This window comes from Panthera uncia (genome assembly GCF_023721935.1).
Source record: "Panthera uncia isolate 11264 chromosome A1 unlocalized genomic scaffold, Puncia_PCG_1.0 HiC_scaffold_17, whole genome shotgun sequence".
NCBI lineage: Eukaryota > Metazoa > Chordata > Mammalia > Carnivora > Felidae > Panthera > Panthera uncia.
The window spans coordinates 118,625,453-118,640,141 of record NW_026057577.1 but is presented as its reverse complement, the minus strand read 5'-3'; the positions used below and the strand labels follow the sequence as shown (position 1 = coordinate 118,640,141).

The following is a 14,689-nucleotide window of genomic DNA, read 5'->3' as shown; positions in this document are numbered from 1 at the left end:
CCCTGCCCACACTGTGTGTGTATCTCTCTCTCCCTCTCTCTCTCTCAAAAATAAACATTAAAAAATCTTTTTTAAAAATAAGTGCCCTTCTCAATACCCATCACCGTAAATGATGCACATTTCTTATAAGATATCAGGAAAATAATGGGAACTTTTACAACCAGAAATGGAAAGTATCCCTGTAAATGGACTCTAGGTGTCTAGATAAAGGGTCCTGAGAGCAGGAGCAGCCTCAACTGGCAAGTTATCATCTACTTCAGCAGTGATCCCCAAAAGCAGGCTTCAGCTTTCTGTGTCAGATAGCAGGGATATATCTATCCAGGTGTGAACTGTGAGTGGATGCTTGTGTTGTAGAGAGAAAAAGGTGCCTGGGTGGCTATCACTCATAAGAGTGGGGTTTCCCAGTGGGAAGCTCCATTACCCAGGCGAAGACCTAATGAGCAGCCCACAAGTTCACATGCCTCTCCCTCCAAACTGCACCAAACAGGGCACCGGTTCTTCTTAACTCTCCTAGGCAGAAACTGCTAAGACAGAGGATAATTTATTAGGGGATCTGGAATTTACACCATCTAAATTTACAATGTTACTTTTAAATCAAAATTCTGTGGGTCTCTAGTGCCAGGAAAGCCTTCTTGAATAGCCACTTATAACACTTTTTTTTAATACTCTCTTTATTTTATATTCTACCTGGGAAGTATAGTGTCACAATACCTAAAAACTACAAAGCTCAGCAGATGTGTGTGGGGGGGGGGGGGGGGGGGGGGGGGTCATATAATCTGACCAAATGAAGAAAAAAAAATGTGAACACACTTTCCAACACTATCAGATCTCTCTTATCAATCCCTTGGTTATATTTCTGATCAATTTCATAATTTATTAGGTCAATATCATATATTTGAGCAGTGTTATTATCAGTAATTAAATCTTTCAATCAAAATGAACTCAAAAATTTGATCCTTCTTTTAAATTATCTATCAAGTATGACTATGCTAGTAGGTCCTCTTGGATAGAGGACTCTGAGATTGTTATGGTCCATATAGATCCTATTTGGGCCACAGAAAGTCACCATTTGCCTGCCCTCTGTCCCTGACTTTATTAATCTTGTTCTAGACTCAGAGTCCTTAAATTTGATGTTCTCTCTTGATAACTGCTTCCTCAGATTTTGTGTCGCGTTTTCATCACATTATTCTGATTTAACTTGAAAAGACACTCCCATATCTCTAATAATTCTGACTTTCCAAGGTAACATGGCACTCTCCCTGTTACCTTCTTTTCAATGGATTTGTAGAACATTCTTGATAGCACTTATTATACTAAAATAGTCTAATGCATTTATTTGCTGGCATGCTTACTATCTGTTCCTTCGAACAGAGGAAAAGTAGACGTCACTGAAAAAAAGAGAAAAATACCTTTCCTGGAAGGTTTTTTTTTTTTTTTTTTCCATTTTGCTTCTCTGAAAACACTAGTAAGCTTGCTATGGCCACCTAAATGCTAGCACGACCCAATCAGCAGACTCAACCAAAACCGCACTCAACGCAGTTCTGATTAATGTCATTCAGGAAGAGCATGTTTATATATTTCCTCTCACCAAGCCAGGCTTCCTGAAACAATCTGCACTGAAGGTTAACACCAACATCTGTTTTCAGCACCTTGTTTTCTAATGACTAAATGTCCTAGGCTAGAAGACTGCTGCCTCCTTCTCATCTCTCTTGGCCTCTTGGCCCTGACATATTGTTTTACCATCTACAAGACAGGAGATTCATCTGTCGTCGTGCTGCAAGGGTTTGGCTGTCTGCCTGCAGGAGGCAGGAGCCCTGCCTACTGCCTGCCCTGCACACCATAGAAGCCCGGGTCTGGGCCACCTCCAGCAGCTGAGAGGAGGCTCGGGGGAATGGCACACCTCCTGCAATGAGAACTGCCGGGACAGGGGGAAAATGATGGGGACTCAGAGATTTTGTGCAGTGAGAAGCTGGAAAGCTACCAGACTGGCCTGCCTTAGAGCTGATACTTGGGTTCCTCTGGTCCAGCATTAGCCTCATGGAGCCTAATACTGGAGGTCAGGGGCTGAATTAGACACCAGGGCAGGTGGTTGTGGAGAGAACTGCAAGAGGGTATCCACATAGGGAAGAGTCCCCAGACTTTGCCCTTCTCTAAGCCTACCTGGGTGGCTGAGCCTCAGTGCTTCCCTCCCCACCTGGGTTAGAATAATACCCACTTAGCCCCATTGCTAGTCACTGCCTTCCCAGGATTCAGAGGCCCGGAGCCTATTTAGCCTCTAGGATGGCTTTTCAAAATCATGCCTTCCATTTTATTTCTAAGGGCTGCATAGTTTGGGATTGTACAGATGTACGATGATTTTTTTTTCTAATCTTTTACTGCAAAGCACCCTTGTTTTTATTTTTTTAATTTAAATTTTAGTTAGCATACAGTGCAATATTGGTTTCATGAGTAGACTTCAGTGATTCTTCACTTACATACAACACTCTGTGCTTATCATAACAAGTGCCCTCTTTAATGCCCATCGCCCATCTAGCGCATCCCATCTCCCTCTGTCAACCCTCAGTTTGTTCTCTATGGTTAAGAGTCTTTGTGGTTTGTTTTCCTCTCTTCTCTTTTTTCCCCCTTCCCATATGTTCATCTGTTTTGTTCCTTAAATTCCACATATGAGTGAAATCATATGGTATTTGTCTTTCTCTGGTTGACTTATTTTGCTTAGCATAACATTCTAGCTCCATCCATGTCATTGCAAATGGCAAGATTTCATTCTTTTTGATGGCTGAGTAATATTCCATTGTGTGTATATATACCATATCTTCATTTGGGCTCGTTCCATAGTTTGGCTATTGTTGATAGTGCTTCTGTAAACATTGGGGTGCATTTACCCCTTCAAATCTCTATTTTTATGTCCTTTGGGTAACTCTAGTAGTGCAATTATTGGATCATAGGGTAGTCTAATTTTACTTTTTCAAGGAACTTCCGTACTGTTCTCCAGAGTGGCTACACCAGTTTGCATTCCCTCCAACAGTGCAAAAGGGTTCCCCTTCTTCTGAATCCTCGCCAACACCTGTTGTTTCCTGTATTGTTAATTTTAGCCATTCTGACAGGTGTGAGTTGGTATCTCATTATGGTTTTGATTTGTATTTCCCTGATGATGACTGATGTTGAGCACCTTTTCATGTGTCTGTTAGCCATCCAGATGTCTTCTTTGGAAAAGTGTCTATTCATGTCTTCTGCCCATTTCTTCATTGGATTCTTTGTTTTTCAGGTGTTGAGTTTGGTAAGTTCTTTATAGATTTTGGATACTAACCCTTCATCTGATATGTCATTTGCAAATATCTTTTCCCATTCCATCGGTTGCCTTTTAGTTGTGTTGGTTGTTTCCTTCACTGTGTAGAAACTTTATATCTTGATGAGGTCCCAATGGTTCATCTTTGCTTTTATTTCCCTTGCCTCCAGAGACATGTCTAGTAAGAAGTTGCTGCAGCCGAGGTCAAAGACATTGCTGCCTGTGTTCTCCTCTAGGACTCTGATGATTTCCTGTCTCATATTTAGGTCGTTCATCCATTTGGAATTTATTTTTGTGTATGGTGTAAGAAAGTGGTTCAGTTTCATTCTTCTGCTTGTAGCTGTCCAATTTTCCCAACACCATTTGTTGAAGAAACTGTCTTTTTCTATTGGGTCCTCTTTCCTGCTTTGTCAAAGAATAGTTGACCATATAGTTGTTGGTCCAGTTCTGGGTTTTCTATTCTATTCCATTGATCTCTGTGTCTGTTTTTGTGCCAGAACCATATTGTCTTGATGACTACAGCTTTGTAATATAGTTTGAATTCTGGACTCAGGATGCCTTCAGTTGGTTTTTTCTTTTTCAGAATTGCTTTGGCTATTCAGGGTCTTTTGTGGTTTCATACAAATTTTAGAATTGTTTCTTCTAGCTCTGCAAAAAATGCTGGTGTTATTTTGATAGGGATTACATTAAATGTGTAGATTGCTTTGGGTAGTATCGACATTTTAACAATGTTTATTCTTCCAATCCATGGGCATGGGATGCTTTTCCATTTCTTTGTATCCACTTCAATTTCTTTCATACATGCTCTGTAGTTTTCAGAGTACAGATCTTTTACCTCTTTGGTTAGGTTTATTCTTATGTATCTAATTGTTTTTCATGCAATTGCAAATGGGATCAATTTTTTAATTTCTTTTTCTGCTTGCTTCATTATTGGTGTATAGAAATGCAAAAGATTTCTCCACACTGATATTATATCCTGTGACTTTGCTGAATTCATGTATTAGTTCTAGCAATTTTTTGGTGGAGTCTTTCACGTTTTCTGCATAGAGTATCAGGTTGTGTGAAAATAGTGAAAGCTTGGCTTCTTCCTTGCGAATTTGGATACCTTTTATTTCTTTTTGTTGTCTGATTGTTGAGGCTAAGACTTCCAGTATATGTTGAATAGGAATTGTGAGAGTGGTCATCCTTGTTTTGCTCCTGACTATGGGGAAAGTTTTTCCCCATTGGAGATGACATTAGTTGTGGGTCTTTTGTATATGGCCTTTATAATGTTAAGATATGTTCCATCTATCCCTATACTTAGTTAAGGGTTTTTATCAAGAATGGATGCTGTGTTTTGTCAAATGCTTTTTCTGCATCTATTGACAGGATCATCTGGTCCTCATTATTTCTTTTGTTAATGTGCTGTATCATGTTAATTGATTTGCAAATATTGAATCAACCCTGCATCCGAGAAATAAATCCCACTTGACCAAGGTAAATAATTCTTTTAATATAGTATTGAATTTTATTTGCTAGTGTTTTATTGAGAATTCTTGCATCCATGTTCATCAGGGACTTAGGCTTGTTATTCTCCCTTTTACTGCGGTCTTTGGTTTTGGAATCAAGGTAATGCTGGCTTCATAGAATGAGTTTGGAAGTTTTCCTTCCATTTCTATTTTTTGGACAGATAGAGAAGAATGGGTATTCATTCTTCTTTAAACTTCTAATAGAATTCCCCTGAGAAGCCATCTGGCTGAGGACTTTTGTTTGTTAGTAGATTTTTTATTGCTATTTCAATTTCTTTGCTGGTTATGTGTCTGTTCAATTTTTATTTTTCTTCCTGTTTCAGTTTTGGTAGTTTGTAAGCTTCTAGAAATTTGTCCATTTCTTCCAGATCACCCACTATGTTCGCATGTAATTTTTCATAGTATTCTAATTGCTTTTATTTCTGTAATGCTGGTTGTGATCTCCCCTCTTTCATTCATGATTTTATCTATGTGGGCCCTTTCTCTCTTCTTTCTGATAGGTCTGGCTAGGGGTTATCCATTTTATCAATACTTTCAAAGAACCAGCTTTTAGTTTCATTGATCTGTTCTACTCCTTTTTGTTTGTTTGTTTCTATATCATTTATTTCCGTTCTAATCTTTATTATTTCCCTTCTTCTGCTGGCCTTCTTTAGGCTTTATTTGCTGTTCCTTTTCTCCCAGCTTAAGGTGTAAGGTTAGGTTGTGTATTGGGAACCTTTCTTGCTTCTTGAGATAGGCCCGAATTGCAATATATTTCCCTCTTAGGATTGCCTTTGCTGCATCCCAAAAGTTTTGGACTGTTGTGTTTTAATTTTCATTTGCTTCCATGTATATTTGTATTTCTTCTTTACTTTTCTGGTTAACCCATTCATTCTTTAGTAGGATGTTCTGTAACCTCCATGTATTTGAGGGCTTTCCAAGTTTTTTCTTGTGGCTGACTTCAGGTTTCATAGTGTTGTGGTCTGAAAATATGCATGGTATGATCTCAGTCCTTTTGTCCTTGTTGAGGACTGATTAGTGACCGGATGTGTGATCTCTTCTGGAGAATGTTCCATGTGCACTGGAGAAAAGTGTGTATTCTGCGCTTTAGGATGAAGTATTCTGAATGTATCTGTTAAGTCCATCTGGTCCAGTGTGTCATTCAAAGCCATTTTCTGCTTAAATGCTCTGTCCATCGTTGTAAGTGGGGTGTTAACATCCCCACTACTGTTGTATTATTATCATTGAGTTTCTTTTCGTTTGTTATTAATTGATTTATATATTTGGGTGCTCCAAGTTGGGGAAATACATATTTACAATTGTTAGAATCTTGATGGATAGACCCCTTAATTATGATACAAGGTTCTTCTTCATCTCTTGTTACAGTCTGTTGAAAATCTAGTTTGTCTTATATAAATATGGCTATTTTGGCTTTCTTTTGATATCCATTAACATGATAGATGGTTCTCCATCTCCTCACTTCCAATATGCAGGTGTCTGTAGTTCTAAAATGAGTCTCTTGCAGGCAGCATACAGACAGATCTTGTTTGTTTTTTTTTTTTTTATCCATTCTGATACCCTACATCTTTTGATTGGAACATTTAGTTCATTTACATTCAGAGTGATTATTAAAAGATATGAATTTAGTGCCATTGTGTTACCTGTAGATTTGGTGCTTCTGGTGATGTTCTCTGTTCCTCTCTTGTCCTTATTGCTTTTGGTCTTTTTTTCTCCCCTCAAGGAGTCCTCTTAAGATTTCTTGCAGGGCTGGTTTAGTGGTCACTCACTCCTTCAGTTTTTGTTTGTCTGGAAAACTGTTTATCTCTTCTTCTATTCTGAATGACAGCCTTGCTGGATAAAGAATTCTTGGCTGCATATTCTTCCCATTCAGTACGTTGAATATATCCTGCCACTCCTGTCTGGCCTGCCAAGTTTCTGTGGACAGATCTCCTGTAAACCTGATCTGTCTTCCCTTGTAGCTTAAGGACTTTTTTCCCTTGCTGCTTTCAAGATTCTTTCCTTGTCTGTGTATTTTGTGAATTTGACTATGATATGCCTTGGTGATGGTCAACTTTTATTGAATCTAATGGGAGTTCTCTGTGCTTTTTTTAATTTGATATCTGTGTCCTTCCCCAAATTAGGGAAGTTTTCAACTATACTTTGTTTGAATAAACCTTCTGCCCCTTTTTCTCTCTCTTCTCTTCTGAGACTCCTATGATAGGAATGTTATTCCATTTTAATAAGTCACTTAGTTCCATAAGTCTGCCTTGGGGATTTATTACCTTTCTTTCTTTCTTTCTTTTTTTTTTTTTTTTTTTTTTCATTTTCATCCCCCCCCCCCCCCATAATTGTATCTTCTTTTTTACAGATTCTCTCCTATGCAAATCTTCTTATCTATCCTCTTTTGTATGGCCTCCATTTGGGTTTACATCTGTTTTAGTATTTTTAATTTCAACCTGACTAGATTTTAGTTCTTTTATCTCTGCATAAAGGGATTCTCTAGTGTCTTCTATGCTTTTTTCAAGCCCAGCTAGTATCTTCACAATCATTGCTTTCTATTCTAGTTCAGACATCATACTTATATCTGTAGTGATTAAATCCCTGACTGTGAGATTAACTTCCTGTTCTTTCTTTTGAGGTGAATTTGTACGTCTCCTCATTTTGTCCAGAAAAGAAGAAGGGAAAAAAACAAAAAGGGAAAAAGAAAAATTTTAAAAAACCTAGATCTTGGATGTGTGTGGTCTGTGTGTTAAATGAATCTAGATCTGAAATAAAATAAATATATATATAAGAATTAAAAATAGTAAAGAAAATAAAAAAGGGATTGAAAAAAAGAAACGAAATAAAAAACCCATAATAAAAAATCACAGAATAAAAGTGAAAAGGAAGCTAGATCCTATTTACCCTAGAGCGAAGGTTTTGCAGCACTCTGTGATCAGTAGACTCGGTGCCAGCAAGTTGTTTGTGCTGGTCTCCAGAGGAGGGGCCTGTTGCACTGATTCTCAGGTGGACTTGACCTAGTGGAGATTCACCTGTGGGGTGGGGAGTTTGGTGTAAGCCGCTCTGGCCTCCACTAGGTGCCGCTGTTTTGCTTCCTGAAGGTTTCAGCGCCGAGGGGTGGGATGAACGTGGTGGGACCGCTCTCTAGCCCCAGAGCTCAAAGTTTCCGCACCCCCAACGTTTCGGGGAACCCTCAGAGAAGAGCAACCAATCACCCCTCTTGTGTCCCTGATTTCGGTCAGAACCCTGCATTCACCCTGCCTACGTTCTGAGCTTTTTTTATCTCAGGCGCGGGACTGGGTTTCAAAACACCCCATCTTAGGGACGGCCCCGGCCTCGACCTGTGTGTGACCTGCGTTGTTCCCCTGGAGGAGGGTATCACCCTGTTTTTGCTGTTTGCCGGGTGTGCAAGGAAGACGGTCCCACGACCAAGCAGCAGTTCGGAACTTACGGCAAAACAGAGCAGAGAGCAGACATCCCAGCTCACTGCTCTCCGCCTGAGTCCCTGCTCCGATGCCTTGGAACAGCGCGGCACACTGGAGCCACCCTTTCTTCTTGCGACCCAGGGGATCCTCAGGCCATGCTGGCACTCCTGGGACTCCATGCCGCTTTGCCACCTGAGCACGTTTGAGCCAGGCATGTCCTCACAGGAACCGACTTCCAAAAGTTGAGATTTTGTGTTCCACTGCTTGTGATGGTTGGCGGTGGCTTCCCTCCTTTCCTGCGGCCACACCCAGTGCTCTGTCTCCACCAAGCAACCCTCTCCACCTCCTCCCTTCCAAACCAAGGACCCTTTTCTACTGGTAGACTTGCAGTTTTTGTTCTCTCAGACCTCTGATTGGTTTCTTGGGTCTTCTGAGTGATTTGATAACCATCCAGCTGTCTTCAAGGAAGGAGACAAGCTTAGGGTCCCCCTCCACCATCTTAACTCCTCCAGCAGGCTTGTCTTTCTAATTTCTTGCTTGTAAGAAGTAGAATTTCTGGGGCGCCTGGGTGGCTCAGTCGGTTAAGCGGCCGGCTTCGGCTCAGGTCATGATCTCAGGGTCTGTGAGTTCGAGCCCCGCGTCGGGCTCTGTGCTGACAGCTCAGAGCCCGGAGCCCGTTTCAGATTCTGTGTCTCCCTCTCTCTCTGACCCTCCCCTGTTCATGCTCTGTCTCTCTCTGTCTCAAAAATAAATAAATGTTAAAAAAAAAAATTAAAAAAAAAAAAAAGAAGTAGAATTTCTGGGCCCAATTAATGCTCATTGAGATGTTTAACATAAATTTGCCAGATTGCCTTCCCAAAGAGCTTTTCAAATTCATTCCCAAAGTGAGTAACTGAGAATTACTTCTTTCTATATGTTTACCAACATTGGATAAATTCTACACATTACTCAGTGCTCCTCGATATAAATGAACTCAATCTCCTTCACCTATTTCACCCATTATCCCCCTTCCCCTCTGGTATTCATTGTTTTAATTTGCATTTCTTTGATTTTAATGAGCTCCCACCAGCCTTTCAGCCCCGAACCCACCACTCCCTTCGGGTCCTGACCACACCTGCCCAAAATTAAATCCACAGGCTGAGAATAAGGGGAAAAGGCTTTAATTGTCGTGTGGAACTCGAGTAAGATTAGAATTTGTGTCGATTCTCAGTAGCTCTAGAAGAAGTTTTTCAAGATACTGATTCCATGAAGAATGTTTTCTAATGTAAAAACCTGTAGGTAATTGAGGACAGGTAAAGTAAATAAGGAAGGTTCTCCACCAGAGACCTCAAGGTTCATCTCGGTCCGGCCAGTCCAGCGAGGAGAAGTCCACACAGACAGAATGAGGGCCCCATAGGGTGTCTCGGGCTCCTTCCAGCGCATCGGTTGAAGGGGCGCTGTGGGCCCCGACGACGATGCTGGAATTCTTTCCCTCTCCAGCTTCCACCTTGCTTTGAGCCACGGTTTTCAGCAGCTTCCGGGGACGGCCTGGGCTCCTGGAGGCGGTCTGGCCGTGGGTCTGGCCACCACCGCTGGCGCTGGCATCCCCTGGCCGGTTCAGGGTCCATCGGGCAACACGGTCTGTCGCATGTGCCTCTCGTGGAGGTGACTGTAGCTCCATCGCGGTCTCAGCCGGGACGTGAGGGTCTCGACAGCGTTTCTGGCCCCTCTCAAGCCGGGGACCATCTCCGTGCCAAGGGCAAGCATGGCTCAGCCTCCCGCACGCACCGGGGTTCCAGTCCCCGCACAACTGGGGGCGTTGGCAGGAGGGGCGGCTCAGCGCCGGGAAGTTATCCAGCGCCCAGGCCCAGGCCTGTTCTCGGTTCAGGCCCGGGGGCATGAGGGGCTCCGGACGTGCCCACCTGCAATCTTCCAGCGTGGGCAGATGGGGGTCCATGGCTTCAGCCTCTGACCAGGCCGAGACGTGCAGCCAGTCTGGGAGAAAGAAGATGCATCCAGCGCTGGGTGTGCCTTTTTATAGCGCTCTGTCGTGTGTAGGATCTCATAAAGGACTGTCCTGATACTTGGGGCTGACCCTCATTAGCCTTGCAAATTACCTCGGAGCCGGATAAGATTAAGGAGAAAACTGCATCATTGTGGGCGGCGCTTTTGAGAGTTTGAAGGGTTTCAGTGATGGACTTAAGGGAGGAGCAGGGAGAAGGAAGGTCTTTGGGGAGAGAGGTCAAGTTCCTGGCTGTTTACAGTCGCTGTAGAAAGCCTCTCTCCTTGTCAGGCACACGTAGACAAATCACACTTCTCATGTCCCTTCTTTTAGAGTATCAGAGACGATTGCCTGGTGTTAAAGATGAGACCCTGAGCGTTAGATGAAAACAAGATCATAAACGTAGTTTATGCTGGAACTGAACTGAGAGTATATGTAGGTCAACGAGTAAAGAAGTAATTCGGTAGAGGTGGGAAAAGGAAAGTCCCATGCCTTCCTTAAAATTGTAATTTTTTAGAATTTTCCATTCATTTGCAAGTTTATAAAATTGTGACATGTACATTTCTGTCTTATTTTTTCTTTGTAAGTAGGCTTCATGCACAGAGCAGAGCCCAGTGCAGGGCTTGAAACCACACTGTCAAGATCTAGACCTGAGCCTAGATCAAGAGTTGGACACACGTAACTGACTGAGCCACCCAGGTGCCCTACATTTCTCTTTTTTAAAATGTTTTTAGGGGCGCCTGGGTGGCTTAGTCGGTTAAGTGTCCGACTTCGACTCAGGTCATGATGTTGTGGTTCACAAGTTCGATCCCCGCGTCGGGCTCTGTGCTGACAGCTCGGAGCCTGCTTCTGATTCTGTGTCTCCCTCTCTCTCTGACCCTCCCCCCATTCATGCTCTGTCTCTCTCTGTCTCAAAAATAAATAAACGTTAAAAAAAATTTTTTTTAAATAAAAATGTTTTTAAGTTTATTTATTTATTTATTTTTAGTAATCTCTACACCCAGCATGGGGCTTGAACTCATTACCCCACGATCAAGAGTCACATGCTCTTTGGACTGACCCAGCTAGACACCTCTGTTACATGTACATTTCCTCTGTGGTTTCCACTGCTGACATACTAACCTCCCATGAGCCCCTGCCACATTTTACCTATCTGCTGCCCCACAGTAGACACTCAGAACATCAATTACCCAACTTCACCACATATGATAGTCCTTGTGAGAGAATTTCTCTAAAATATATACCCATGAACAGAGTTATGCCATGAAAAAGTGCAAAAACCTAAATTCATTGAGTAATGCCATATTGTTCTTCAGGAGACAGGCGACACATACCCTCCAACAATAATGCCTGAGGATTACTCCATGCATGCATTCCCCACAAACACTTGAAATGACCCGATATGGTAACACTTGCCAGGGATTTGGTGATTCTGAACAGATCAACAGTAGTAGTAGTTGTGGATTCGTGTTTTCTGATTACTCTTTGCGACCCACTTTGCTCTGTGGTTCTAAAAACCATTACTGTTGTTCAGTCTAAACTATGTCCTCATTATTCCATTAAATTAAAAAAAATTATCCCCTAATAAGTTATTTGATGCTTCAACTATTTGAGCATATTTCATTTCTGTTCCTAAAAAGCATAAAAAGAATACAACAGTGATATCACATTCAACATTATATTTACTTATTATAATCTTTTCCTTTTAACCATCTTAGAAGAATGATTTAGACTTCCTTAATAATGTGTAAATATTGGAAGTTTTTCTTTCTGTTTTCAGGATATTTTAAGAATATTTGTTTTATATTGATCGTTATTTTTTAGATGAAACCATAAACTTTAAAGAAGAAAAATTTCTCTCAATATTTCATCTTGAAACCTGACATCTTTCCTTTCTTACACATCCTTCCATCAGAATGAAATAAGCCATTTTAGGGGTGCCTGGGTGGCTCAGTTGGTTAAGCATCCGACCTCAGCTGAGGTGATGATCTCCTGGTTCGTGAGTTCAAGCCCCTCATTGGGATCTGCACTGACAGCTTGGAGCCTGCTTCAGAATGTGTCTCCCTCTCTCTCTCTCCCTCCCTCCCCAGCTTGTGCACGCACGCTCTCTCTCTCTCTTTCTCTCAAAAATAAATAAACATTAAAAAAAAGAAATAAGTCATTTTAATCAAGAATTTGAATCCCTTCTTTATGTGTTAATTTTCTTAGCATAGGGGTCCTGGGACAGGAACAAGGAGCTTCTCCAATCCCCATTGGCACAAAGTAGTCCAAAGATGGAATCATGCAGAGTCTGATGTGGTTAGGAGCTGAGACTGGTGCTGCTGGTAGGGGTGGAGGGTTGAGAGGACCCTGAAACTAAAGACCAAAGTGTAGCTCCCTAGCTAGAGCAAGCAAGAAAATTATCCAGGAGAAAGACTCCATGCTTAACCTGGCTCCTGCCTCAGCCTGCTCACACGGCCTCTCCCGGACTTCTCTCTGGGGCAGGATCTCTTGTGACCAGCCGACCTCTGCAGGAGCCCACTTGGCAAGGAACTCAGGGCAGCTTCCAGCCAATATCGCTCAGGGAACTTAAACTTCATCTCAAACAAGTAAAATTTAGTTCCTCGGTTTTGTTGAAAGCAAAATACCATTCATATCACATAATTTTCTTATTTTAAAAAAGTTTATTAAACGAGGTTCAAACTCCTAAAAACAAAAAAACACAGACATTGAAACAAGAGCACGTATCTTTCGCCTACCAAATTGAAAAGATATTTATTACCCATTGATACTACCAATGACTGTCACATTGTAGGGTAATACATATTTCTTACACTGCAGTTAGGACTGTATTTGGTAGAGTAACACAGTGATCAAATTTACAAAGCACATATTCTCACACATATTCTCGAAAAACAAAACTTAAGTGGCAGTCTGTTACACACGGTGCACGAACAAGCACACATCTCCCCCCAGCACACACACAATCCGCCCACAAGATCGGCATGTTTATAGTCAAAACTAAGAGCTGGGAAAAGCAATAGGAAGTACGAATTAAGTCGTTGTAAACCCCCAAAGAAATGTATCTAGGGTAAATGAAATTGAGAAAGTTCATTTTGTAGGCAAAGCTGGCTACATAAAGGTATGTATATTATTGTTCAATTTCTGTGCTACATACTTACATACAGATATACTGTAACTAGAAAATTGACAGGTTCACAATAGCTTCTCAGAAACCTTGGGGGTGGGGCAGATGCGCGTTAGAATTCATCTAGTTGGGGAATTCTAAAGTGGCCGCACCTGCTGAGCCCGACACTCTTGCCTTACTGTTCGGTATTGTTCTCAAGGGAGAGTTCCCTCCCACCTCCAGGATGGAGTCCCTTCGGTGTTGGGAGTTAAGGCACCTTGAGAAAGTCACCTCGCAGAGATGTAGATTGCAAATGAGCACGCCCGCTCCACGACCTCAGACCTTCCGCGACCTCAAACCCTCTGCTCTCAGCCGGGGGGGGGGGGGGGGGGGGGGGGGGGGGGCGGTTTCTCGGGTCACGTGTCCAGGTCACAACGTCCCTCACCTTGCACCTCAGCGACCTTGAGGCAGGTCAGCTCGGGGGACGCTGGCAGGCGCTGGGCCAAAAGGCTGCAGAGAGTCGAGGGATAAGGGGCACTCGTTGGGCTCTGGCCGGCGCCTGAGGGCCCCTGAACTTCCGGGGGAGGTTGGAGAGGGGGGGGGGGGAGTGCGGTGGTGGCGGGGGCAGAGACACTTGCGAATGCCCCGAGGGCTTCTGAGACAGAGCCCAGCTCGGAGCGGCCAGGGCCCTGCGGCGGGGGCGTTTCCCGGCTGAGCGGAGTCCTGGAGGCTGCCGGCCGCCTACCTGCTGTTCCAGGAGCCATCGTCTGCTGGACCCACCAAGCGCCACGCTGTACTCCTGGCCGCCCCCACTGCACCCCAATGCACCGCAGACCCCACCGCCTTCCCCGCGCGCAGCAGAGCCCGTCGGCCGAGGGTCCGGCGCGGGAACCGTCACCGGCCACCCGCACCCCTGCGCCTCGTCGCTCCCTGGCAGACGAACCGGGGACACGCGGGAGAAATAAAGACTTTGGCGTTGTTCCTGGTCAGTGAGTAGCGGAAAGAAAATGGTCTACGGACTCCGAAGACAAGGCTGCTTCCGTGGTCATCCTGCAAACGCACAGGTGTCACCGTAACGCCTTCCGTGCGCGAAGGATGGTGAGCGGAGAAGGGTCTCGGCAGAAATCTCAGGGCTCCTTGGTGGCCAGGGGCGTCTGGGCCACAGCGCTTCGGATCCAGTGCCTTGGGACGTGCGGTGGTGGCTCCTGGGGTCAGGAACAGGGCGACCCTCTGAAGGGTCCCCACCGTCACCGTCAGAGGCCTCGGGCTCCTCTCGTGGGTCCCGGAGAGAGGCGACCCCGCCGCGGGAGGCTGCGGGGGCGGGCGGCGGCCTGGCTCCTGGCTGGCGTCCGGCTGACGCGGGGCGCCTCTGGCTCCTAGGGGGTTTCCTGGTGGGGGGCGGAC

General features: G+C 43.8%; 1 protein-coding gene across 1 annotated transcript; it reads right to left on the bottom strand.

Moving 5' to 3' along the window:
- Positions 1-9,353: 9,353 nt before the first annotated feature.
- On the bottom strand, positions 9,354-13,582 carry LOC125935171 (uncharacterized). The gene is made up of 2 exons (XM_049648857.1): positions 13,341-13,582; positions 9,354-10,530 (listed from the first exon to the last, which is right to left on the bottom strand). The coding sequence occupies exon 2, from the start codon at positions 10,132-10,134 to the stop codon at positions 9,526-9,528; it is 609 nt and encodes a 202-aa protein (XP_049504814.1). The 5' UTR covers positions 10,135-10,530; positions 13,341-13,582; the 3' UTR covers positions 9,354-9,525.
- Between the last annotated feature and the right edge of the window lie 1,107 nt (positions 13,583-14,689).